This window comes from Lepisma saccharinum, chromosome 18 (assembly GCF_977018435.1).
Source record: "Lepisma saccharinum chromosome 18, izLepSacc3.1, whole genome shotgun sequence".
Lineage (NCBI taxonomy): Eukaryota > Metazoa > Arthropoda > Insecta > Zygentoma > Lepismatidae > Lepisma > Lepisma saccharinum.
In genome coordinates this window covers 1,783,813-1,808,703 of record NC_139246.1, presented here as the reverse complement: position 1 = coordinate 1,808,703, position 24,891 = coordinate 1,783,813, and the positions used below count along the sequence as shown (strand labels likewise).

Sequence of the window (24,891 nt, the reverse complement as noted above, 5' to 3'; positions counted from 1 at the left end):
AAGACTCCAATTCAGCGACTGGCAATTCAGTTGCAGGCATAAAACTGGACAAGGCTCCAATTCAGCGACTGGCAATTCAGTTGCAGGCATAAAACTGGACAAACCTCCAATTCAGCGACTGGCAATTCAGTTGCAGGCATAAAACTGGACAAGACTCCAATTCAGCGACTGGCAATTCAGTTGCAGGCATAAAACTGGACAAGACTCCAATTCAGCGGCAACTTCAGAGACTAGGTATTCAGCACATGGGGTCTTCATTAAGTTAGGAGTCTTAGGAGCGAAGAAGTATTCTCCTCATGTTCTGGCAAAAGACTTGAAACACCGGGAATGAAGAGAATGAATTGCGAACGTGTAAATGAAAATAGAATTTCCAAGAAAATTAAGCATGAAAGGATCAACCTGGAAGGTATAAATTTGTGAAAGAAAGACGAGCCGAATGATGAGGAAGGAAGAACTGTGAAAGGGTATAAGTGCTAACGGAGCCGTCCAAGGGAATAATACAAGGTAAAATCAGCTAGAAAATGCGAATCTAGTATAAGATATACCACGAAGCGAACTTCGCTCTTAATCGCGGTTATTCTGCCGACCTTGCTTCACCCACGACCCTTTTACCTGAAACTGACTTTTAAGCACGGGGGAAGAGGGGGGGAGAAGGAAAAACATAAATATTTTGGAGCTCTTCCCTTCACCAAATTAATACCTTTCCCTGACGGTGCCGAGGTGTCCCGGAATCCAGCAGGGGACCGGATTTATGACCGGACCAGACCACGGGACGGGCGCTGCTCCGCCCCACTGTTTAAAATAGATGAAGCGAAAGCGATATATCACTGGGCGAGAGCTCGCTGCCCCCCCCCCCTCCCCCGAATGACAGGTGGAATAGGTTCGCGACAACGGTGGCGCCTCGGTGCAAATGGAAGGAATTTGCAGTACACAGAATATAAGTACCTGCTTTCTCACCTTGCCGTCTGCGGGCAAAAGGAATTGTGCGTTTACGCAGCGCGTGGCCGACACTCGACGACAGGACAGTTACTCCGTCCTTGCTGGGGGTCCTTGGGGGTTCGTACCTTCCTTTCATTCCCCGTTACAACAACACAACGGCTTTCCGTTGCTGACAATTATGGTGTCGGGTATTTTGTCACTAGACAATATGTAGCCATTCAGTGTTGAATCCAGCCGCTATTCTCCCGGGGGCTGGGGGGGGGACGCACCAAATTATAACCACAGATAAACGTGTTATAACACTATCAAAAATACTAATAGGCTATTACTAAATTGCCCCTTACCTCTGATTGTAATTAAATTAAATTAACTGCAAATATACGTCACCCCAATCTCTGGGCACGCCACTGGGATCAACGTGCATCTCAGTAAGTACCCGCACACAACATATTCTCGCATCCAGTTGCTGACGTCACGATGAGCTATGCTAACCACATCATTACTAGAGAAGACTACAAAATAGACGCAAGGTCGCAGTGGCGGCGATTGGATTCCAAAATTAGGGGGGTAAGGTTCAAAATTGGGGGCGACAAGGACAGTAATTTCCCTCGGTGCATAAGGTTAGCATGGTACTGGGGTAATAATGGCAAAAAAGGGAGGCAACTGTCCATCCTCGCCCCCATCTAATCGCCGCCACTGCGCAAGGGAATAATTTGGCGTCATGTACTTATGGTATACAATGAAAATCGTTCATCCACTCTATCATTATTGTTTGTATAGTCCACGCGTTTACTTCGGTAACGTCGAAGAACTAAAGAAAGCCGCCGCCACAAACGTGAGTGGGGATAAATAGCGGGCGAGTTGTTTTCGTCCAATCACACTCAACCTTCAGCCAATGGGCGCAGCTGTCATTCTGCTCGTCTACTCCACGTGGAGTCTGAGTCACATGACTGCGGATACGCTGTTGCCGTACTTTGCAACTTCAATGTGGAGACCGTGAAAAGATGCTTGTGCGCGGAGGGAGAAGATGTGTGGCAACACTTTGGGTTGAATGTGATTGTTGCAGCTGAAGGGCGCGCTCCGTTTACTTCAAAGCCAGCCGGTCGTTAACGTAACTAGCGCGTCGACTATACACATCTATTCTGTCCAATTGATCAACATTCCTCACATACAGGACAACGTTTAACAAGGGACATGGATTTAGTACATAACGTATATTTAATGTCTGTTTAGTTAAAATAGATAGCAATAGATGGCAGCTCAGGAAAAAATATGGATTTATAGTTTTTTGCAAGAAAATTTAGCGTGAATTTATAAAAACCCATTAAATATTTGTTTATATGTCTCGTTGAAACTACAGTTACGTAGTTAACAACTACAGTTGTTAGTTGTCTTTAATTTATTTGTACGAGATTAGTAGTTCTCGAAATTAATATTCTGGTAATATCGCATGAATAACTCTATGTGCGTACAATACTGTAGAGTCAGAAATTTATATTGGAACTTGTTTTCTTAAATATTCATAAAGCATTACAAGTGAGCAATGCTTTATTGTAAAGCTGCTGCCATATATTGTGAAGATGAAAATATTGTCAACCCCTTGATTATACTTTCTTGGACACGCCTGTGATTTATCCCACAGAATTTCGATACGTTAACACCATCCCACCACAAAGTGTCGACTGACTAACCGTTAAAATATCTGTAAGAACTTGAAATTCGTTACAACAATAGAAGCTTACATTACACCAGCCTGCCGCTCTACACGTGTCCACTGTTGAGTTTCAATGACGGACGATAATTTAATTTATTCATTATTTTGACAAAGAGAACTGGATCACTGCTCATTATTACGAATAAGCCAGAAAAGTACGTTCTATGTTAAATTTAAGCACATGGAAGAAACCCTGGGGGACTTTCCTATTTCCATAAGGGGGGGCCCTGCCCCGGGCCAACCCCTGAATTCATCACTATATCATTAAAACTGTGCTGAAACGTCAGAGGTTCTAATTTGCGGTCTTGGTTAAAGTATTTCTCCCTCATCTGTTTCATCATCATCTTTAATTCTCATCGTCGCGATTAGCCTATAGAGGCAGAGAGCGACGTGAAATGTCCACAGTAGAAATAAATAGTCCAATAAAGTCATAAATGAATGCAAAGAAAATAAAACTTCAGGTTGGTACACGAAGTCAGCTATTTTATAATCACTAACTACAAACATGTAGAGCACATTACTTCAAAGGTAACATAAAAAATAGATATCACGCTCATATACTGTTCACACCATCCGTCTTAAACATTTTATCAAGTAATTTACAAGAGTTAGACAGGTGAGGTACGTTTCAATACAAATCAGCACTCTCCTATCATTAATGAGAAATTCTACATAACAAGCAACTCTCATTTCCTTCTTTGTATTTCTCTGGTGTTGGAAAGTTAAATGATACACAATATAGTAACTATTTTAAATGTTAAACTTCACTGAATTACTCTGGTATCTTAATAATGTTAACCAGTTAAAATAACGGACAGTATAGTGGAACCACAAGCAAAGAAACCTGCACACACCCAAGACTCCTGTGCGGAGGGGGAGAGTGGACCATGCTTCCTTATGGCCCCAGCTGAACTGAAGAAGGGAAAGTTGCGCAGGGACTTTTCGTCCAAGGTTTTTTTCCTTGTGGTCACTCTATAAGATCAATGATTTGATTTTTGCTTCAAGAAATACAAGTTATAAACACTTAAGCAGAGACGTCACTATTTAACGCTTCATCTTTCCAAGTATTGTTGCACGAAAATGGCAGAAAAGCAACGTAAAATAACCTAATCCATTCATGTTCTTTCCAAATGGTCTTGCGGTAGAATTGCTCATTAATGATACGGTTGTGCAGTTTTATACTGAGAGGCTATTCTACTGCGAACCGTGCCACATATAGCCTTGGCAAAGACTCCGCTGTTTCACGGGAAATGTAATTCGAAACGAACTCCCGACCTACGATACAAACAGCTCCAGTCTACTCGGATATTCCAGAACATTATTTTCCACACCAAGAACGAAGATAGTTGCTTTCTCTTTTTTTCTGAAGCCGTATCTTAAGATTTCAGCGCGCCGACATCACAGCTACTAACAGCACGCACATTCAACTGTTGACATGTTCATACGTCATTCTGATTAAGAGTCAGAAAGCATGATATGAGTTGCTTTAAACTGCAGCCGCGCTGTTTTTATGACTTTGATGTTCGCATGAAGAAGTAAGGAGTTAGCACACTGTTTGCTTCGTCGCTCTGGGACTGTTAGTGCGATAATACTTTAAAAGGATCTAGTTTTTATCAAATGCTCTGCAAAACAGATATTATTCGTATTTCTTTTACCTTGATGCAAAAATAATCCAATGGTTTTGTACCATTATGTTGTTTTTCTGTCTCCTTAACCTAATCGCAAAGATGAATGATGAAGAGGGAGTCATAAAACAGTCATTCCTCGCCGGAGAACCTCTGGCATTGAAACACGCTGAGCTGCCATTCTGTAAAGGAAGTCTAGCAGAAGTTTGCTCAGTCAATTGAAAAGGTTTCGCTAAGATGGAGTTTATATGTGTACAAACAATTAAGGAGAGCTTATACGCATTTTAACACATTTTCACACCTATATTTCTAAAATGAAAGAATTTGATTTGATTTGCTTTATTTTACATCGCTCTTTGTGCCACTTTTGGCTAATTTGCGAAGATGACGATGAGGGATGATATGATGAAATTGATGAATGGACACTCACAAACATCCATGCCCAGGCCAGGATTAGAACCGGGGAGACCTGGCGTCGTAGCGCGATGTGCTAACCGCTCCGCCACGGGGGCCGGCTTGAAATTAAAGAAGTTCGTTCAACTACCTCTGAACATTCTAGTAAAATAGCAAATATTTCATGATTTTGGTCTGTCTATTTATCCTCATCGTCGCGATCAAAGAGCTAGAAATAGAAGTACGAACATGTGATGTCAGCAGAGGGCATGGGCGGGCTCCTGTCGATCATTCGAGAGTCCCTTACCGCCCCCCTCTGTCAAAGTAATCAATGCTCTTTTGGGCCAAATATGCATTTTATATGGTATTTAGGGGCATAGTTAATGTGAGCGTCCCCTCAGAAAAATATTTGGCTCCTCCCTCTGGTTCAACACTATTTGTTTTGTGGTGACGTCACTCAGAAGTGAATTCTTATTACTACTATGCCTTGATGACGTCAGAGGCGGTCTGTCTCCGTTTCTACATAAAAAAGAAGAATGCCTTGTTTGTTAGACTTGTTCGTCCCAAATGTAAATTTGCAATTGATATTTAGGGATCAACACAGTGGAGTGCCGAAGGGGGTTGGTGGGGGTCAAAACCCACTTTGGCTCAGTATTCCTAAAGAAGAGAACGTCAAAGACGGGAAAAGATGAAAAAATGAGCGCTAACTACAAAAAAAAAATATACGCAACGCCTCCCTTTTGAAAATCCTATGCACGCCACTGGGTAAACATGTATGTCAGTTCCCCCCTCAAAATACCTTCACGGTGAGCTATGCTAACCACTACATCACTGGAACCGGCTACAAAATAGACGCAAAGGGTTAATTTGGCACCACCTGTATTTTATAGCATACAATGAAAAATCGTTCATCCACTCGAGCATTGTTGTTTGTACACGTCTATTCTGTCCAATTAATCAACATCCCTCACATACAGGATCGGGACACTGAGGGACGAGGTCCTCCAGCCTCCTCTCGCCACTCACACTACGCAACGCTCTCTCTTGGTATACTTTTGCGTAGATTGCTTATCATAGCTGTTATTTCGCCAAGAGCGGTATAGTGACTTGTTACTCCTGTAGCACCGAATTACTTCACCACGTTCGAAGTCTGTAAGTTATTTCGACCGACCCATTCTGCTGCCTCGTGCAGTATGCTGCCTGTAGTGGTCCCTTGCTTGCCTCACCTCGCTGTAGATGGCACCACAGAGTGGCCTACTATGCGCAACACACATTTTGACTGGTGTCCGGATATTTTCGATCACATAAGAGTATTTTTCTAAGATTATTGTACTTGAGGAATAAATATAATAAAAGAAAAGTATATACAGAATATAAATATAAAATATAACAAACAAAATCATATATACGTATGTCTAACCAGTGTTTCCAAAATTTCTAAATTGACTTGTATATGTTAAGGATTTGTTTGGTGCTGATATTCAGCTTGAAAATCTTACGGAAATTTATAATGATAAATATAATAAAATACTAACTTGGAATATATGATATTATCTCGTACATTTATTGAGCAATATAGGACCTTAAGCCTCCCAAAGCAACAGGAGTTGCAAGTATCTGGTCTTCCAGAAGTAGGACGTTCCAAAGGCTTGTTCTTATTTTGCTTTCAAGGAATTTAGGCTATCTTCTTCATTAAGAATAAATAATGAATAAGTAATGAAAGAGAAATTTTATATATAGACCTTGAGCCTCATAAAAGAATCAAATGATTCTTTGCCCTCGAACAACGGTTAACAAGGGACATGGGTTTAGGACATGGCGGGCGTTTAAGGTTTGAAGTTAAAAAAGAAGATAACAGATGGCAGCGCGGTCAGAAATTTTGATTAGTAGTTCTTTACAAGACACCTTTGGCATGGATTCATGTAAAACCACTAACTATTTTTTCGTATATCTTGTTGAAGCTAGAGGTACTTAGATTAACTACAGTTGTTAGTAGTTTTGAATGTATATTTAGGAGATTGGTAGGTCTTGAAATTAACATTCTGGTAATATCACATGAATGACTGACTCGATGTGCATAATACATATTATGAGCAATTATTGTTCCTTTTTAAATGGTGGTGCTTTCTTTTTACCTTGCAAGGTGAACGTTTGGGGTTTAAAATCATTAAAAGTGAGGAATATTTAAATTGTAAAGCTGCCACTCTTGCCATAAAGATGGAACGCTTGTCAACCAACCACCTTCGATTATTCTTGGACACGCCTCTGATTTTTTCCCCACAGAATCGAACTGTTGTTTTTTACGATTCTTTAGTCAGTGATTGATTCCATTGTATCCAACTTGCTGAACGATTCTTTAGAGCCGTAATCTCTGCCGACAATTTTATTGGAATGACTCAAGAACGACAAAGAACCAGTTCCAACAGGTCTATCATGCGAAACGACACCTTGCTGGTCGTCATTTGTATTCATCCGCTGACTTGTGGGAGTATAGAAAAAAATGAGCATCAGTGCCAAAACCGGTTTTTGTTAGCCAGTGAGAATGAGGGGGGGATCGGAAGAGAGAAACGTTTTTCTACGCATTACAACAATCTTACATCTTCATTGCCAGGATCCAAAACTAAGGTGCGTAAATGGTCAGAAGCGATGATATAAATACTATAAAATATTGGCTCGGGAGCGTGTAGCAACAGTATAAAAAAACAGGTTTGCTACTGTTTTGCTACGTGAGAGCTACGGACTCAGGCGCTGGTTGTAATTCGAGCTTGTTATTCTTTCTCTACTGCAAGATAAACAGTTCCCGCAATACTTTTCGAAAGATCTACCAGTGGGCCAAGGTTTAGTACATGAAGGTTGGTCTATCAGTCACATCATGATTTTCATTCGCGTTCGTTTTCGACGGTGATAGCTCACGTCGTTTAGGCTTCCAAAATTATTGGATCATTACTTGACACGAAAGCGTTTCATGTAACAGTCTTGTTAGCACATAGATTTCGAAGCATGGAGAAAACATAATATATACATAACGAAAGGCAGTCTGAATCACGAGGTTTTCATTAATAATAGCGCCTCTACATGGTTTATTATCAACGTCGCCGTCTTGTAACCAAGCGGTGCTGGGTTCGATAGCCGGTGGAGGCACATAGTGGTTCGGATTCCATTTTAAAATGTAGGTCCAGTCTCGATTAGCCTTACTGTGCATAAAGTGGACTTAAAACACCAACCCAATCAAATCAAGAGTATTACCGTGCAAATTGTCCATGACTATTTTCATTAATTTTTCTCTTACATCCTGTGTGTTTTTAAGCGATGGATTTTTATGTATGCTGGTTCAGACGTTGTCAACAGCTTGTTTTGAGTTTTCTTTTAATTCTTAAAGCTCTTATTGGGTCAAATATAGTGGATGAACATGGTGATGGACAATTTTCACAGTAATACTCACGGATCCCACTGTACATCGCATTAACATCTGGTAATTCTGCTCATTAATGACGAATTTAACTTTCAAATTACCGTAATCCAGTCGAACTACTTTTAAACGAATTAAAGTTATCGTTTTAAAGTGGGGCGTAGGTATAACACTTTACGTAACTTACAAAAAACGTTCCAAATCAGATTTTCCCCCCTCTGTACGGCTAGGTTTCACTGTAACGCGGATTTTGTGACGGAATGAGTTTTAAAAAAAATTACGTCAAGTGTGCTCTGTGTAACACCACATGTCCTCCCTCCCTTTTTCTATCGGTGCCAAGTTACCGGCACATTACTCGTGTCCGCCCAACCGACAGGTTGATTGACTGACAAGTGCAAGCGATAGAGCCAGGTCGACTCTTGTAGAACGATGTAACCTGGCTTGGTTTTGACCTCGCCCACCAGCGTGTGCATGGAGGGACAATTTGATTCACGTCACCAGCGAGGAGCAGGCGAGGGTTGCCCTAAATAACACCAGGAACATGTGTTTTGGGGCAAATTACCGTTGTGTACAGTAGTGGAAAGAAATATCTCCCCTATAAGACTACTAGTAATGGGGAAGTTTTCTTCCCATGACTGTACATGCTAGGATGACACGGGTGACGAAACAGATTTCTTTTAATGTTTAAATTCGTACAGTGGGATCCATGAGTAATACCGTGCAAATTGTCCATCACCATGTACCTGCACTTTATTTTACCCAAAAAGAGCTGCAAGAATTAAAAGAAAACTCAAAACAAGCTGTTGACAACTTCTGCACCAACATACATAAAAATCCATCGCTTAAAAACACATAGGAGGTAAGAGAAAAATTAATGAAAATAGTCATGGACAATATACTAGTGGATCCCACTGTAAAATTTCGTCTCAGCCCACCCATTTGAATACAGTGATCCGCATAAAAAAATATACATGTATTATCAAAATACCACCATTCGTATAAAAACACTCATTGCGCATGCGCGACCAATAGACCGATGCGATACGATGCACGGTATTATGAAAACTGCCAAGTCTGTGCGACACGTGCAGCGTGTACGAAAGTTTGCTATTATTCCTGAAGGTTCGTTTCCAAATAGAACGTGTCGCTTCGGTCTGAAATCTCCCTAAGATCTTTACGATTTGTTCTCAGTTTTGATAATTTTTACCGTTACGATGTTGGAGATTCATTGAAACGGTAAAACAGTCTTTGGGAAACATTGAACAAATCAAAACAAAGGTTTCATACAAAAGTTCCTTGAAATCCAGACTTTTTAGCGAGTTGTCACCCGACCCCCTTCACAATTATACTGTTTGACATATACACAAGTTTCCTCCGTAAAGCAGAGATCACGTATATTCAAAATACCACCACTAGATTTACCCTAAGTGATTTCGTGACGTGATCCAATCAGAAACTGTTATGAAGTTATAGACTCCCCTGCATAGATATGAGGTAACCACAGGACAACAAAAGGAAGCGATTATTCTCAAAATTTTGCCATACACAGCAGAACCGATGTAGGAACAAACAGGACTGGGTATTCACAACTAGTGTTGCCCACGAGACGAGACTTTGGCCTGTCTCGTCTCGAAAATATTTGTTTGTCTTATGACACACGGTCAATCTCGTCTCGTCTCGAATTTTTAAAAGCCTGTCCCGTCTCGTCCCGTGGGCAACACTATTCACAACAGACAACAAACGCCCACACTTAAAAAGTTTACATTTCATACAAGGCATTGAAGCATCAAGTTCAATTAAATTCACATCCACCTCGACATATGAAATAACTGCACATCAGGGAAAGAAATTATTGATATGTTATGTTTTTTAGTCTTCTTGACTTCTACGTTACAAAGAAATCAGGATTTGTAGTATAAATGCTGTCCTGATTTGCCCACATGATTTTCTCCATTATAATTTATCAATATTGTAGCCAAACAATGCTTGTAGTTTACATGCTATGATAAAGTAATCTCTAAGCTATCGTGCTGCCATCTATGTATCACTTATGTCAACATAAAGAGAAAAAAACTTGTGCGGCTTCTAATGAAACCGTTTTGAGTCGCGACGATTCCGCCAAAGGGAGACGTTGACTACGGCAGGGTCAAATCACCCCTCGCGGAGGGGTCAAGCAGCTCGTCTTCTAGCGGTTACCATGGTGACGCCACATCCAGCCGTCAACTCGCGCAAGATAACGGCGAGTTTCAGTTTCCGGAGCTGCCCGCCGCGGCGCCACCACCTCCGCCCCTATCTTCTTTTCACAGTTCGGTGATCCGGCGGTAACCTCGCGAGTCGCCCTTTTCTCTCTCTACCCCCTCCCCTCGACGCCAGCAACCCTTTCGCCACTCTCCCTCCCTCTATTTTGAGAATTTAATCATTTTCAGGAAACAGGAACGTGTCCCGAGAAGCTGTGAAAGGTCCCTTTATATTTTACACCGTGGGCACAGAATGAAAACGTTAAAGAAGGATCCATGTCTGTATTTCACGTTTAAAAAATGGATGAAGCGTTATTATACAGGGTGTTCATTATTATTTGGACAAAAATTCGGAAAGTGAATGTTTTTTTAAAAAAAAATTGGTTGAGTTTTAATTTTCCGTAACCAGTTAATATCAGGGGCGTACTGGCTTAGAAGGCTCTGGGGCAAAACGGCAAAATTTACGCCAAAAGTGACGCCCATGGCCGGTTTGAAGGCCTGGCGTATTAAGTAGCCGACTTTCGATGTCGCTACTGATGTTCTTTGTTTAAGACTTTTTCAAAGGGTTATCGCCTCCAGGATGACGTAGTGGTAACGTTGTAGCATTGTAATTAAGGGGTTCTTGGTTCGATAGCCGATGGAGGCACATAGTGGTCCGGATCGTACGTTAAACTGTAGGTCCAGTCCCGATTAGCCTTGTGCATAAAGTGACTTAAAACACAAACCTCCAACCTCATCACTCACCCTGTCGCCTTGATTAGCCAAAACTGATGGATTAATTTGATTGATTTTACTTCCCTTTTCTGCCACTTTCGGCTAATCGCGAAAATGAGGATGAGTGATAGGATGAATTGATGAAGTGACACTTGCAAAGAACACCCATGCCGGGATTCGATCCCGAGATCTCTGTCGTCTTAGAGCGCCGTGCTAACCACATTTGTGAGACTAAACTGCGATGAGTTTGTGTCAGTTCATATCCTGCAGGTTGAAAAACGGCCACCGGTCCGAATCGACAAGTTGTGAAAACGTTCGCATGAAATATTGAACACGTATTGAGCGACACTCGTAAAGAGAGGGCGGGAGCCTACGTGTTCGGGTGCATTCGCAAGTGGAGTGTGTGACCGGCCATCACGGCATCCCGCGGCACGCAACAGCGCCACCTACGACGATCGCATCGCTTAGCGCCATCTAGCTCCGTCACGAACGCCCGGGGATTTCTGGGAGCACGGTCGCTTTGACGCGGAAAGAGGGCCTGGCTACATTGTGCGTGCGGTACGGGACGAGTTGGCAAATCTCTTATTTTTTCTGAATCAACATTCAATGTCGAGAAATGTTTAATTCATTTTGGGTGGTGGTTAAATCAAGAAGCGAATATAAACGTTTTAAATTTTAAACTTTTATTTTTGAAAGTTTGGTGGGAGGCTAAACAAAGAGATATGGACAAATGGACGAGACTATTACTGTAAGGCATGAGCAGCTGTAAATATGCTATCAGAAATAAATTCATTTTGTTGACATATTTCGAAGGCTTTGGTTCAGAATTGGAACATTTTTTGTACAATTGAATGCACAAGTATTGTTCGGCAAACTGTCCACAAGTCCTGAACAAAAATCGAGAGAACAAAACAGTTGCGCACTGATAAGCTTCGCACAGACTACAAACTATGTAGTATATCAACACGTCATGTTTTATTGACAATACACGATGGACAGTTTGCCTGGTCATACTTATATGCTGATGAGATCAAAATTATTTTGAGCGAGGAAAGTGTTTTTTGTAGAGCAAGATCCGGTGATTTGTTGAAGATGACATAGTTGCAGAAGCTCGTTATAATTACAACAGCAGAGGGCGCTTTGCTGGATAACTTTTCAGAAATGAATCCACATAAATTATGCCGGATAGAACCAGAAGCGGTCACTGCTATCGGTACCGGTGTCCTTTGAACATCGCGTCGATGCGAGTTCCTCTCCAACAGACTAATGGGTTGTAGCAGAAGAACACTCTCTGTTGCTGCAATTACTCTGGGCTTTTAGCCGGCTCAAGAAGTGGTCAGGGTAGTTCCCCCTCCTCCCCGCAGAGCGTCGCCTGTGTGGTCCCGCGCCGACTAATGCGAAACGAATGTAACGGGGTTCCCAGGTGTTTAATTGGTTGAATCTCCATGTCCCGACCTGGTATTGGTGGGCTACCTGTGGCAGCGGCGCCGAAAGTGGTCCTGAGGAGCCGAAAACACTTAAGTCTTATCTGCAGTGGCTGGCAAACAGTCGCAACGGTTGTGTCAATATCAATTTCGCTCCGACTTAGCTTCTACCTGGCGCTGCTGACTTCGTGACGCGAAAAGCGTCATCAAGGTGGACGCTTTACAACGTGAATTGAGCACGTAGTATATTAACAGAATTGCGTAATCCTGTAGAATAACTGTAGAAGAAAGTACCCTTGGTGACTCCAAAGGGGGGGGGGGCAAGGTGTAAAATACCCCCAGAAAAGAAGCCATCTCCTAGTTTTTTTGAAAAACTAATGACTATCTATATATAAAGGCATTATTACCATGTAAAGTTATCTTCAATAAAAATGGGACACCTATTTCCTGGACGGCCTAGGATCCCGCCTTTATGGTAGTGACCCTCTGTTGCTGTGTTTATCCGTTTTACGGGCTATCCACATATGTTTTTATTCGTCATGTTCGCATTTTACTGTACGGGTTTTCTACAAATCCTTCAACAAGTCTGCCGGCCCCCGTGGTTAGCACTTCGCGCTACGACGCCAGGGGTTCCGAGTTCAAATCCCGGCCTGCGCATGGATGTTTGTGAGTGCCCACTCATCCTCATCGTCGCGATTAGCCAAAAGTAGTGGGAAAGCGAAATAAAATAAACCATATTAATCAGTCTACTCGCCATGATTTGTTTGCTCAAGATTCCTCTCTGTCATTTGCAGAAAGGGCAGACAGAACGTCTTTATGCGGGCCTAAAAATTAACTACAGGTTTGAACTAATAAATTATAAAAACCACATCCATATCCCTTTTCATCACTTTTCTATTTTTTGTACATTGCTTTCATCTTTTTCACATCTTTTAATCACATTCTAACTTTCAGTAAATCAATACTTATCCTCCAATTATTTATTTATATTCTTCCATCTTGTGCTGCCATCTATGTTTCTTTTCCAAGACTCATTGCTCTCCATTTCTTGTTTCCAATATGAAATATCTAGTTTGTATATCTCATTCTTTAAAACAAATAGCCACTATTATGCAATCAAAGTTAATGTTTTGGCAGCCCTGTTCAGTCGCTCGGCCCTTAAGCCGCCTCTGCATGTCTGTCTGACATTCGGGAATACACCACACAGCATATCAAGAAAGCACGGGGGATCCCTAAAGACTCTTTCAAACGACGAGAAGAAGAAAGAAGAAGGAAGCGCAAAGAGGCGTTCCTGATTGGCCCCTCTAATCGCCATTCCTCTGTATCAGCAAAATTCCGTCCCATACACTTCTCTCCCGAGCGTTGTCAGTCGGGTGCCCGAGAAATCACATCCTACCCGGGGAAAATTACAGGCCCATTTTCTTCAATTGTTACTCAATTGTTCTTCCAACCCACAGTTTCTTCCCCTTTTTTACTTTTCCGCCCTCCCTCTTGTCCCCGGGGGAGGGAAAGATACCCATTTCTAAACGCGATAGGAGTTAATATTGATCCGGAAGACGAGAGGGGACGTACAAAGTCAATGGCGTTGCTGGCACAGACTGAAATTACCCCAGAAAAAAAAATCCCTTTCTAACCTGAAAATAACCTCCTTATCTTGAGCCTTGAGCGGGATATTCTTTTATAATTCTTTATTAGTATCACCCTATTTATATTTTCCTAGTCTCGTGTTTCAAGAGCATATTTTCCTAGTCTCGTGTGTTTCAAATGCATATTTCCCCAGTCTCGTGTATTTCCAGCTCATATTTTTCTAGTCTAGTGTGTTTCAAGTGCATATTTTCCTAGTCTCGTGTTTCAAGAGCATATTTTCCTAGTCTCGTGTGTTTCAAATGCATATTTCCCCAGTCCCGTGTATTTCCAGCCCATATTTTTCAAGTCTAGTGTGTTTCAAGTGCATATTTTCCTAGTCCCGTGTGTCTGAAGTAATATTTTCTAGTTTCGTGGTCACAGGGCATATTTTCTTAGTTTACTGCATTACTAGTTTCGTATGCTTGAAGTACATATTTTGCTAATTTTATGTGTTTCGAATTTTCGTAATGGTTTAGTAAACCTTGCTATATAATTTCGTTCTTTCAAGTGTGCGTTTATCCAAGTTCATGAATATTTAATGCACATATTTTGAATTTTATGAGTCACCTCGGTGGTGTACCGCGTAGAGTACTGGACTCACGATAGATGGTCCCAGATTCGAGTCCTGAATTGTCCCTTCATCAATTTCATCTAATCACTATTCATCATCGTCGCGATTATCCAAAAATGACAGAAATGCGACGCCAAATGACAACATACAATACTTCAACTTTATGAAAGTTCGTAATTTATTATAGTTCTATGCAACAGTCCTGCCAAGCTGAATTCTGGAGCGGAAACCCGCTTTTACGACAGTGACCCGCTGTTGCCGCGTTTACCTACGAAGGAACTTGCGGTCAAACAGCCGATTAGGCCTACAACTGCCCTTCTGCTTGGGCAACAAGCGGCAACATTAGAATCCCTCCTCCCCGAAGCGGAGCACAGGATCTTGTTTAAAAAAAGAAAAACGTTCTGCGGTGTGAATGAGGGCCGGGAGGTAGCGTGTGCGTATGCGTATGTTTTTCCATTTTAATGTATTTTAAGGGCAGAAGTATCTACATTTCATTTACTGTAAGTGCATGAATTCATTTTAAACTGTCTTCTATGTGTCTGAAAAACCAAGTATGTGTCTTTTAGTAGTAACTATCGATTTGTATTTGCCTGTTCGTTACGCTCTCGCCCCCCTTTCACACTGCACGTCTGATCCCTGGGAAATTCCCTTCTGGGAGAACCACTGATGGGACGAGGGGAATGGGGGGGGGATGCACGGATCACGAGCAAAGATAGAGGGTGGAGGGGTTTGTATCGACTAGCCGAAGATGAACCGTCGGCGTCTTTGAGCGAGAGGCCGGCGCTCCTAATGAAAAGTTCCGCGTCCGTATTGACTTAGGACATCTTTCCCTTCTGCCGCAGGAAAACAATTGTTGGAGGAGTCGGGACAACAATGGACAGAAGGCGGAGGGAAGAAAGGAGTAACTCAATATCTGGTCTTCCCTTTCTACACGGCTATTTCTATCAATATCTCCAGTGCGTGTCAGAATATGAACGGTTATCCCCTCCCCCCTCCCGTCTTCGATCTCCGCGTTTTCTTTTGTCTCCAAGTTTTCGGTGAACTTTCCCAGTTCGGCTTTTTTGTCCTACAACTGTTAAAGATGATTTCCCCCGATTCTCATTTTCATTTTATAACCTTGTAAGTAGTGTTCTCACCAGTGGCGTGTCCAAGGGTGGGGTGGGTGGTAGTAACCCCCCTTTGGCCCAGTATTCCTAAAAAAAAGATCAAAGGCAGGGAAATATGACAAAACCAGGACTACTACTAAAACAAAGTTAAGTAACCGCCCCCCCCCCCTTTCGAGAATCCTGGGCACGCCACTGGTCCTCACCACTACCGTATTTATAGGGAAACAGTGGGGTGGGTTGAACTATAAGCCGTCATGTAATACTAATAATAACTTGTTTGTTTGAATTGTTGTTTTAAGTTCACTTTATGCCCAGATGGGCTATTCGGGACTGGACCTACAGTATAAAATGGGATCCGAACTACTATATGCATCCACCGGATATCGAACCTTGATTACACGGCGGCGATGTTACCATAACTATGTTAATTGGCTAATAATAATAATAATAATTACGTTATTGTTCTTAAACAGTTTCGAACTGTTACTTTCTTAATTTTGTACATATCGACGTGTCAGTGGCGTATACTGATTACAAGATTTGGGCTATCTCTGTCACGTAGTCATGGGCTATGAATAGAAATCAGGTTGCCAACTCATAAGAAATCAGGTTGCCAACTCATAGGAAATCAGGTTGCCAACTCATAGGAAATCAGGTAGCCAACTCATACGAAATCAGGTTGCCAACTCATAGGAAATCAGAATGCCAACTCATACGAAATCAGGTTGCCAACTCCAGAATCACCATCATCATCTCACTGATATGAATAATATTATTTATAATTTCTGATCAATTTTCCTCCTGTATTTTATTCTCTAGACTTCAGGCTTCGCAGATAGCCTAGAATATACGCTCCTGCGACGTGTACTGAATATATTAACGGCCACTGTTTTTATTTTCATTATGTACAGGTTGATTCTTGTGTTAAAATTGTTCAAATTGTACATCAAAATATATGTTTGCGAATTTTATTATTTTTTTAAAAAAAAAAAAAAACGAGTTGTTGCCATTTTATAGTTTACTTTTCACATGATGAATTTTGATACAGTTATTCTGAAGATATGAATAAAATAAAATTCATGAAGAATATGAGGCCAATCATTATGCTTACGCATAATAGGGGGCGTATGGCCGACCGGAGCGTGGTGCTGATTACATCATCTCCACAAATGACAGAGATTATAAATGTGTGCGAACCTACCTCCGCAGGGGAAAGCTTTCTTTATATTCACACACACACACAAAGTTACTGTAAGTGGATAAAGATATTGTTTATTTCATGTATTACAATAAAATGTGCTACTAGTATATTTGAAATATTATTATGTACCGGTTCATCAAATTGCTCTTTTAATATTGAACATTTCAGTTTAATATTCATTGAGTACCAATTATTGTTAATTTGTCTTTGGTGTTTATTTATATATAAATTAGGTTTATGGACATTAATAATGCAAATTCTATTATTTAGTTTCCCTGCAAACTTAAACTTGGTTTTCTATTTGCGTATAGATATATTATTATTACTGTTATTAGTAGTGGAATATTACAGTAATATCATTATTTTATTGCAGTACCCGTAATTTTGTTAATCTTTCTTTTAGGATTATATTTATGTTTGTTTCAGCGGATTTGGTCTTAATATTCCACATACTTGTACTATTTTTCTTGTTGTCTTTGTGTGCCTTTACTGTCTCGATCTTATGAATCGTTCTCTTTGTGTCTTTGCAGACGATACTGAACTCGATGCATAAGTACCAACCTAGGTTCCATCTGGTTCGAGCCAACGACATTCTCAAACTCCCCTACAGCACGTTCCGGACGTACGTATTCAAAGAGACAGAGTTCATCGCCGTAACTGCGTATCAGAACGAAAAGGTGAGTACATAAAGTCCGTGTCCATTACCTAGTTGATGTCTTGATTGGTTTGTTGCGGTTCTGCATCAGTGTCCGTTTCCAGAGCTAGATTTTTTACCCCTCTGTTGCTATCGTCTTGAATTATGGACAGGGATTCGCAAGCGTAGCATAAGTCCCTTTTCCTTCAGTTAGAAACATAAAACATTGCTTTCTTTCCACCATTTTTTACTTATTTGCAATTTTTGAATTCTTTATTCTATTTTTACATAGTTTTTTTTAAAGTTTCTTAACTTTATTTTGCACCGTCACTGTTGTTGCTTGTCAGTGGTGATGGCTTGATTTATTGATTTACTTTATTTTACTTTGCTTTTCTTCCACTTTGGCTAATCGCGACGATGAAGATGATTGGTAATGAGACGGAGGGACAAGCAGAAACATATGTGGACGACCAACACGAGCCCTTCAGGGGATTATACTGACTGCGAGTCCAGACGCCAGGGCATTACTAGTCTGCAAAATGCAGTCCAGGGTGTACGACGACGAAAATAGGTTGACAATCGGGTGCTTTCCGAACACCCTGATTGGTTTGGACACCGGAGTAGCAGCAACAATTTTGAAAAAAATATACTAGTTTGATTGATTGATTGAGTTGATGTCTGAAGTCCACTTTATGCACAGTAAGGCTAATCAGGACTGGATTTAGAGTTTAAAGTGGGATCCGAACCACTATGTGCCTCCACCGGGTATCGAACCCGGGATCCCTCAAATCTACTAGTGTGAAAAGTATTTTCTTCCCCTTTAATTATCTGTATTTTTACATTTTTTGTAGAACTCTTTGTGCTAGTACAACTTCATAAGCGCTGAAAAATGCTATCACAGTACAAACCAGTGGAGGCGATTAGGGGCAGTTGCCCCCCAACTTTTCGCCATTTTTGCCCCAGTACTATGCTAAACCTTATCTACAAAAGGAAATATACTGTATTTGTACCCCCCCACACCCAGTTTTGACACCTTGCTACCCCCGGTATTGGAACCCAATCGCCGCCACTGGTACAAACAGAAAGTGTTACATTGTGTGTTAAAAATATCAAGAAAACCAGCAAGACGCGCGAGTGTGTGTGTGTGTGTGTGTGTGCGTTCTTTACTGTGTTCTACTGCTTTGCCAAGACGAGAATGACCCTCTGGCGCTGGCGTCGAATTATCAAACCTAAGCGAACGTGGGCGATGCACTCAGCTGCTTCCCATGCAATCCCGCCCCTGCGTTGCCAAGATGTGCAGCGTTCTTCAACACATCGTCACCTTTATTCCAAGCGAAGGCGAAGGTGTAAACAAAATACTGTCTACGTTAGTTCGCGAGTTGACCACGGTTCTTCTCTTCTTGGTACAACAGTAGCAACATATTGTGCAATATTTGTCTTATTTCTGTTTCGATGTAAGCTAGAATTGTTTTTATTTCTATTGTTATACAGATCACGCAACTAAAAATCGACAACAACCCCTTCGCCAAAGGATTTCGGGACACTGGAGCCGGGAAACGGGAGAAAAAGTAAGCAGTCTATTTTTATTCCTTGTGCCAAGTTTCAGTAGAATTAGATATATTCAACAGTAGAACAAACTTAGAACAACGCAATGAGGAATTCATTAATATTGTCAGCCAAGTTGTCCACCAGTAATTTTAATTCACGTTTTGTTTCAATTTCTAAACCTTGCCTTGGATACAAGAGACATGGATAGTGCTCAAATTGAATAGGGGCTCGGACCCCCCTCCCCAACTCTGAATTCTCCATCCTAAGTCCAAAATTTCTAAAATCATTCCCAACCAGTGTAAGAAAATGTCCTTCCCTAGAAGATTATATGTACATTTTATGTTAGACACAACTAATTTTCAGTATTGGGTAATTATTGTACAACAAGCTTGTGAAAATAATTAGAATTAGAAATTCTTTATTTATGGGCGAAGCTCAGCCTGTGGCTGCTCTACCAATAGAATAGACATCCTGCAACTATAAGCTACAAAAATCAAACATTGTAAATTTTTAAATATCAAAAATGGCCTGTGGTTTTAACAATTGTACCTCAAAGTGTACATTTTGTTATTGTTGTTATAATAATAACATTTACACCAACACAGGTGAAATGTGGGAATATAAATTTCTGAAGTGACCCTCATCTTCATTTTTATCAATTCAAACAGTGGTGATGGACAATTTGTCTGGTAATATTAATGCATTCCACCGTACAGTACATGTGTATGGTTCAACTATGTGAAATAGTGAAAAGCTGGAAGCAGTTATTAAACTATATATATATAAATCTCACCTGGAAGTTCTTGTGACTTTGAAGATGAGAACCAGAACACAGTCTATGTTTTATTTGCGGCTGAACAATTATGATTTTATGGTAATAATAAATGAACAATTGTCACAAACATTTCTGATTGTTGATTTGAAAATCGACCGCACGAAAGAATAGAAAATAGTTACAATTCAAACACAATGTTACATATTGTTTGAATCGTATCATTTTGTAAATATGCTGTATAAACTAACAAATTATTGCATTACGAAGTGACTTGAGCATACATAAGAAAGCTTTACCGTGTTTATCATGGAAGTGTTTGACTTTCCAATAAACGCTCACATGTGTTTCTCTTTGCGATATGCCATCGAGGTGAGAAGTGAGCACGTGGAAAATAGCTCCTCGCTTTGTAGGTTTTATCTTGGTGTGTGTAAAAGCAAGCTGGCCGATACGTGGCAGCACGATCGCGGTTATGACAGTTCGCCCGCTGCGTTCCAAATGCACAGGTTGGCAGCCCTGTCACCGCCGATCGCGTTTTGTATTCCGGCCGATGGTGCCGTAAGCCACACGGCGTAGCGTGATAATGTAATTTCGTATTCCACGCTTCGTGTCGGGAGTTCTGTGCGCAAGGAGGTAACTCGATTGGTCCGCTGTGCCTAGAATTCTCAGAGTTTATTTGTTTCAGTGGTACTACAAAGAAGTCAAACTCTACAGCACGAACTTTCAGAATACTAATGGAATTGTGGGCTGAAACGGGACCTTTGTGCCTCTAGCAAATTCACAAAGCTTACATATCTATTTGCCCTTGCACATTTTAAGTCAACCTATGTGATCTTAATCTAATCTAACTTTGAACTTGAGCATTGTAGATTGTACTATTCGTTATGTACAGTCAAGTCGAACCTTAAACTGTGTGAAAATATTGATAAGACAAATTGCTAACATGCAGTGTGACAAATACACACCACTTTAAATTAACAAGCCATTGTCGATAGTGCAAATGAAGCAAATTAGTTGCATTATTCAGAAAACAGGCTTACAACTTTTGCAAGAACGTTATCGGCTAGAGTTTTCGCGGCTTTCTTCACAGAATATGTGCAAAATGTGGCAAATTCGAGATAAAGACAATAAAAATAAAGCTATATACAAAATTTGCGTTGTCTTGCTACTCACTATGAATACAAATTATGTTTAGCATGTCATTATATGTGCTTGTAAGCAGTTTCGAGCAACAATTAACCTCGTTAATGTTACCATAATAGTGAAAAAATAAGGATCCTACGAAATGCAACATTGCATAAATTGTGCATTTCCTTGCATCGTAAACACAAAAGCGCTAAGCATAGTTAATATTTTTTTAGAATTCAGCACCCACAAATTTAAATAAAATGACTACTTTTGTGTGTGTACTGTAGAGCAGAGTAATGTGGCAAAATTGAGAGATGGTGCAGTGCTAGCGTCGTTGCCTTGCAATCAAGGGGTACCGGATTCGTTACCCGGTGGAGGCACATAGTGGTTCGGATCCCACTTTAAACTGTAGGTCCAGTCCCGATTAGCCTTTACTGTGCATAAAGTGGACTTAAAACACCAACTTAATTAATTAATCAATTGAGAGAGGAGCCATGGGCCACTAGGCTCATGCATGGCTGCGCCAATGGGCTTAATTGTAACCCTATTAAGATAATAAGGAATGATTATAAAATACCCGTCTTGGGTTGAAATCGTATCAATCTCCTCTAAATAGAGAATCATATCAAGCCAGGATTCTTAACCTCAGTCATCGGCCATTGCATTCTTTGAATGCCATGTCAGTTATTAACAAATCTTCCTGATTTACTAGAGTTAAGGTGCTGAGCAACTGGCATTTGCAGGGCAATGACCAGGTTTACAGGGAAGAGAACAAAACTGAGAGCAAATGGGGGGGGGGGGAGAGGGTCTTTTGCCTGGAGTCGTCGAAGAAGTAGCAACTGATCATCAGAGACCGACAGAAATAGTCTTTCGACCATGTTAATCTAGAGATGAAGGTAGAAATCCAAGTACTTGTGTTTCGCCATTTCCAAATGTGTAGCTAGTACCTCTTGCTCTCTACCATTAGATTTACCATGAAGAGCGAGCGCTCAAATGAAGACGATGAATGAATGATAGCTCGAGTTGCATCACCCACCTCAATGGTTAAAGGTTCTTGGTTTGATCACACGCTCATGAGAGAACGTTACGAAATATAACATTTGATTTTGTTCCTTTTCCTTTCACTGTTTCACGAATGGCTGCTTAGACCAAGAGAATCAAATTTCTCAGTGTTGCCAGGCCAGTTTGTCTTTATCAGAAAAGAAATAAATGCACGATGATGTACGTATTTCCACTTTACCTTCAGGAAAGTCAGTTTCCTGACTAATATTTGTAAAGTAGGAGTGACATTTGCTGGTAAAGGTGTACAGATCGCTAATCCTCATTGCTACAGCTGTATCTGACAGATGAACAAGTGTCAAACACGATGAGTCATAACAGTGTCATCACCCACTTCCAATCCAGGAGTGTTTCGCATTAGTTTTGTGCGGTGGCGGCGATTACGGGGGCGTGGGGTGGCAGTTGCTCCCCCGGTTTTTACCTTCATTGCTCCCGCCGTATGCTAAACCTTATCTACCAAGAGAAAGTAGCCGTCCCCCTTGGTGGAGTGGTTAGCACATCGCGCTGCGATGCCAGGGGTCCCGGGTTCGAATCCTGTCCTAGCATGGATGTTTGTGAGTAACCATTCATCAATTTCATCCCCATCTTCGGAAATTAGCCAAAAGTGGCACAGAAGCGAGGTAAAATAAAGCAAATCAATAAACTGTCCTTGTCCCCCAGTTTTGGAACGAAATTGCCGCCACTGCCCTTGTGGATAATTCGTTCTCTCAGTGTTTTTCAAGAAGGCTGTTCATCCAATTCTTCCAACGCCCGCACAGGAGCCGAAGACACGAAATGTGGTAACTGTTGCCAGATCAGTTGATAAATGGTTACTGGCGGTAATTAGACAGTACCCTAATAAAGTCACCACACTTTTCCTACTCCCCACCCGGCGCCGTATCGAGGAAAGGTTTCGGTAACGAGATTACAGAAAGGCCAAAGGAAGGGTCGGAGGTCACATGCACCGCGCTTTTGAAACGCATGACCTGTGAAATCAATCAGGGATGAGTGATCTTTGGCGGCAAGGGAGAGAGATGAAGGGTGCCGACTCAGAGTTCATTCAAGAGTATCAGAAATGTCGAGCGGTGCGGCTACGAAAATATCATTATTCATGCCCCAGGATCAATAGAGTCTTCGCCTGTCGGCGGTGGCTGGTTAGTCAGTGGACGGCGTATCTTGACCAGCACAAGTGTAATTTTTTGCTCCCCCTCACGAGATAACAAGGCTTGATTCCTCCCCGCTAAATGTCAACATTTCGGGATCCCAATAAGCAAGAGCTGGAAAAAGTACAACCTTATGTGATGATAGTGTCTGTCCTTATATGCCCCAATCATCACCGTCTCAGAAACTGTAGTAGACTGAAAGATCTACGTACCCTGCATTATCTTACTGCGAGGACATAAACAATTGCAAGTTATCAATTGATATCTTTGCATTTAGCCCCAGATATATCAGGAACAACTAAAGCTGCAAACATTGATTTGGTGTATTTTAATTCGCTTTTCTGCTATTTTTACCTAATCGCGAAACGAGGATGGGTGATGATGATGAAATTGATGAGGGAACACTCATACCCAGGTGCCGGGATTCGAACCCGGGACGTCGTAGCGTGCAGTGATATGACAAATATGTAACGAGAAGGACAGCAGTCGCCCTACGACACCAGGGACCCCGGGTTCAAATCCCGACATTGGCATGGATGTTCTTTGGAGTGTTCCTTCTTCAATATCGACATATCATCACTCATCCTCGTCGCCACGATTAGCCAAAAGTAGCAGAAAAGTTTAATTTAAATTAATCCAATTAATGAATGAAAATCAACAATTTATTGAATATTTGTGAAGTGCAATGATTATTAAGATTTCCTTATTTTCTGAGGGGTGGGGTGTTTATTTCTCCAAAACTCCCACAAACCAGTTTAATACACGTGAGATATTGGTACACTATTTTACCCTCACTCTTGGATAATTAAAAAAATAATAACGCTGATGTTACAAAAATATTGCCGCATTCTCTCATTAAATATAAACGTTTGGAATGTTTAATTCCTATAGAGCATATTACCGAAAGACTACAAACGTGATTAGCTGATGTTGTTGCCAATATGACGACACTTTATGTTCCCAAAAAAATAGAGAACGTCTTAAATCGCGTTGGGGACACGAGACGCAAGCGAATCTTATCGGTTGGTCACGCCTGGCAATCTTTCTTTGCATGACTAATCGCTTTCCTCACGCCGTCTGTGAGGTTCGTACTTCCTGTCCGTCCGCACTTGACGGTGTATCCTACTCCCATGTCATCTGATACCCCTGTGCACGGAAGGGAAATTCCACTGTCACGGATCCGTCACATGTTGCGAGCAGAAGAGGGAAACCAATATTTGTAATATAGATATCTTCTTCGGCTGGCTCGGAAAGTTCTTGCGGAATGCACATCTAAAACAAACTGTCGGCATCGACTTGTAAACTTGAGAAGCTGTGTTGTTGCAGGCAGCTTCTTCACTCGTCAAAGACATTCATTGTGTTTACAGAGAGCACAACTTGTGTGAAAACAAATGGCAAGGGTCTGCCTGCGCTGCGAAGCCAATCGATTGTGGTACGAAAAGAGAGAGGCAAAAAATTATGTGCGCAGTGAATCATCTTTCTAATTGTCCCAGACCAAATGCCGCATGTAGAGTGGGTAATACCAGGCAAATTGTCCATAACCAGGACCGGATTTAAAGTGTCATCGCCCTTGTTACACGAAAATTTGCGGATTGTGAATGCGTTACACTATCTGTAAGACTAACGCATCGCCCCAAACAATAATAACT

At 41.3% G+C, this 24,891-nt stretch overlaps 1 protein-coding gene across 7 annotated transcripts in view; it reads left to right on the top strand.

Annotated features, from left to right (window-relative positions):
• bi (T-box transcription factor bifid) overlaps window positions 1–24,891 on the top strand; it is a 168,177-nt gene that overhangs the window by 118,215 nt on the left and 25,071 nt on the right. For all 7 annotated transcript variants that reach the window (XM_083140055.1, XM_083140057.1, XM_083140052.1 and 4 more), the window contains exons 4-5: window positions 17,490–17,636; window positions 19,085–19,161. In XM_083140055.1, the coding sequence (XP_082996181.1) occupies window positions 17,490–17,636; window positions 19,085–19,161 (224 nt within the window). The remainder of the gene's footprint in view (window positions 1–17,489; window positions 17,637–19,084; window positions 19,162–24,891) is intronic.